Genomic DNA, 2,877 nt, shown 5'->3' with positions numbered 1-2,877 from the left:
ATGTTGTCTGGGGGTTTGGCAAAAGGAGAGTGGGACGGTGGGCGGTGCTCGGGGTGGTGACTGAAGGCGGTGACTGTGTCGTTCTGACGTCAACTTTTTACGGAAGTCACAACAGTTCGTGAAAAATCACAGCTACTTTATGCAGGCTGTGTGCATTTTACTGTGGACTGACTGTTTTGAAACTTATATGGTAGTTAAATAGCCCCTAGACCTCAGTTATCGTGAAAAAAGCCAGGAAATTTCAGTTTTGACAATATGGGACCTTTAAAAGTCATTGAAAATGCATGGGAATCTCTGTAGTGTATAACTACATTACTGTTCAAAAGTTTGGTATTGGTAAGGTGTTTTTAATGTTTTTGAGTGAAGTATTTTATGATCACATATTTGATCAAAATACAGTAAAAACTGTAATATTGTAAAATATTATAGCAATTTTAAAGAGCTGTTTTGTAATTGAACAAATTGTAAATTGTAATATTTTTTGTGAAAACTGTTAATACACTACCAAAAAAAGAAATTAATGCATTAAATTGATCAAAAGTTATAGTAAATACATTTAGAATGTTACAAAAGATTTATATTTAAAATAAACGCTGTTCATTTGTACTTTAAATTTATCAACAAATCCTGAAAGAATGCATCATGGTTTCCACAAAAATTTCATTATTTTCAACATTGATAAGAAACATTATCAATAATTGAATACCAATAATAACTGATGATAACTGAGTAGCAAATCAGCATATTAGAATGATTTCTGAAGGATCATGTGACACTGAAGACACTTTCAGCATTTTCATGATGCTGAAAATTCAGCTTTGCATCACAGGAATAAATTACATCGTAACATATATTCAAATAGAAAGCAGCTATGTTACATTGTAATAATAGTTTACAATATTCCTGTTTTTACTGTATTTTTGATTAAATAAGTGCTGAAAATTACACATATTTAAGACTTAATAATTAAAACAGCTTAATTATTCCAGACTTTTGACTGGTAGTGTGTATATTTCTTTCTTTCAAGTCTGAAATATTTCTCCTGGTAGAAATGGTTCTCTGTGAGTGCAATCACTATTAAATTATGATTATCAAGAATAGCTGTAAAGCCCTGGAAGTTTATTGGTCCGAATGTGTGGACACACTCGAACACTTATATAACAGATGCAAACTAGATGTGGGTTTATTGTATTTGGTTGTTGTGATGGATGTAGGGTCCTCGGCCGGCGCTGTTTGTTCCTGAGGTCAGTTTTGAGCTGCTGGTGAAGAAACAGATCAAGAGACTGGAGGAGCCCAGCCTGCGCTGTGTAGAGCTCGTACACGAGGAACTTCAGAGAATCATTCAGCACTGCTCTGCCTACAGCACACAGGTGCTTCACTGACTATTAATATTTGATGCAGAACATCCACGCTTGTATTATAACGTGTAGTTAGATGTTAAAGGAATAGTTCACTCAAAAAAATAAAAGAATTCTTGAAAAGGTATTCACCCTCAGTCCATCCATGATGTAGATGATTTGCAGAAATGTAGCATTACATCACTTGTTCACCCATGGATGCTCTGCAGTGAATGGGTGCCGTCAGAATGAGAGTCTAAACAGCTGATAAAAAACATCACAATAAAACACAAGTAATCCACACCACTCCAGTCCATCAGTTAACATCTTATAAAGCCAAAAGCTGTGTTTTAGTTGGAAGCAATGGCTTGAAGTAAAAAAACTATTTGAAGAGTTCATTTGCAAAAACACATAACAAAAATGTTCAAAAATCATGTTTTTTTTTATCCTGCATTCCAATTAATACCAATCAAACCGCAGTTGGGTTGTTTTGATTAAATAATAATAACTAAAAAAATACAGCTAACTAACACAATAAAAACACGATAGCACATAAAAAAACATGATTTATAAAAATTAATAAAAACAGAGTTATCTATTTTTGCCAAAAAAAAACAAAACTCTTCATTTGTTTCTCACAAGCTTCACAAGACATTAATTGATGGACTGGAGTGGTGTGGATTACTTGTGGATTATTGTGATGTTTTTATCAGCTGTTTGGACTCATTCTGACGGCACCCATTCACTGCAGAGGATCCACTGGTGAACAAATGATGGAATGCTAAATTTCTTCAAATCTGTTCTGATGAGGAAACAAACTCATCTACATCTTGGATGGTCTGATGGTGAGTGCATTTTCAGCAAATTTATTTTCGCGGGTGAACTATTCTTTTAATGTGGTTGTGCCGTTTTGTGAAATGTGAAGAGGAGAGAAAGCTTTTTACAGGCACAACAGATTGACACACACACACACACACACACACACAGACTCAGAACAGCCTGCATTAGGATTCTGCTCCTCATTCTGCTCTTATCTTCTCTGTTCTGCTGCCTTCGCTGTGTACATTTGTTTTACATTAAAAAAAAAGTTTCAGTTTCCTTTATTATATGCATAAATTTAATGTCAGAATGGGTGCTGGAGGGAAAGCGGAGAACAGTTTTGATGCAGAAATGTGTTCTGTGGATATTATGCTTCCACACAGGAAGTGTAAAAATGCTGTAAATAATTGAAAGCTGACCTGTTGTGTGTATGTGTGTGCGTTTATGTCTGAAGGAGCTCTTGCGGTTTCCCAAACTGCATGACTCGATTGTGGAGGTGGTTACCAGCTTACTCAGGAAACGCCTGCCCATTACCAATGAGATGGTAGGAGCACATGCCTGTAGCTGCACAGTCACACCAACCACTTACACTTGCCTCGAGGCTGTGTGTTACAGTAATTTATTCATGAGTAAGGGCTGTTCTTAGACCAAAATGTATAAATAATTACATTTATTAATTATAATCTTAAACGTGTGGACAAAGTCTTCACTCTCTTTTAGA

General features: G+C 35.5%; 1 protein-coding gene across 2 annotated transcripts in view; it reads left to right on the top strand.

The window, feature by feature from the left end:
- Positions 1–2,877, top strand: part of LOC107710834 (dynamin-1-like protein) — a 41,040-nt gene that overhangs the window by 27,645 nt on the left and 10,518 nt on the right. For both annotated transcript variants that reach the window (XM_016515686.1, XM_016515685.1), the window contains 2 exons: positions 1,215–1,370; positions 2,611–2,700. In XM_016515686.1, the coding sequence (XP_016371172.1) occupies positions 1,215–1,370; positions 2,611–2,700 (246 nt within the window). The remainder of the gene's footprint in view (positions 1–1,214; positions 1,371–2,610; positions 2,701–2,877) is intronic.

Source organism: Sinocyclocheilus rhinocerous, unplaced genomic scaffold (genome assembly GCF_001515625.1).
Source record: "Sinocyclocheilus rhinocerous isolate Xijiao unplaced genomic scaffold, SAMN03320098_v1.1 scaffold1198, whole genome shotgun sequence".
NCBI lineage: Eukaryota > Metazoa > Chordata > Actinopteri > Cypriniformes > Cyprinidae > Sinocyclocheilus > Sinocyclocheilus rhinocerous.
This window is presented reverse-complemented; position numbering and strand designations above follow the sequence as displayed.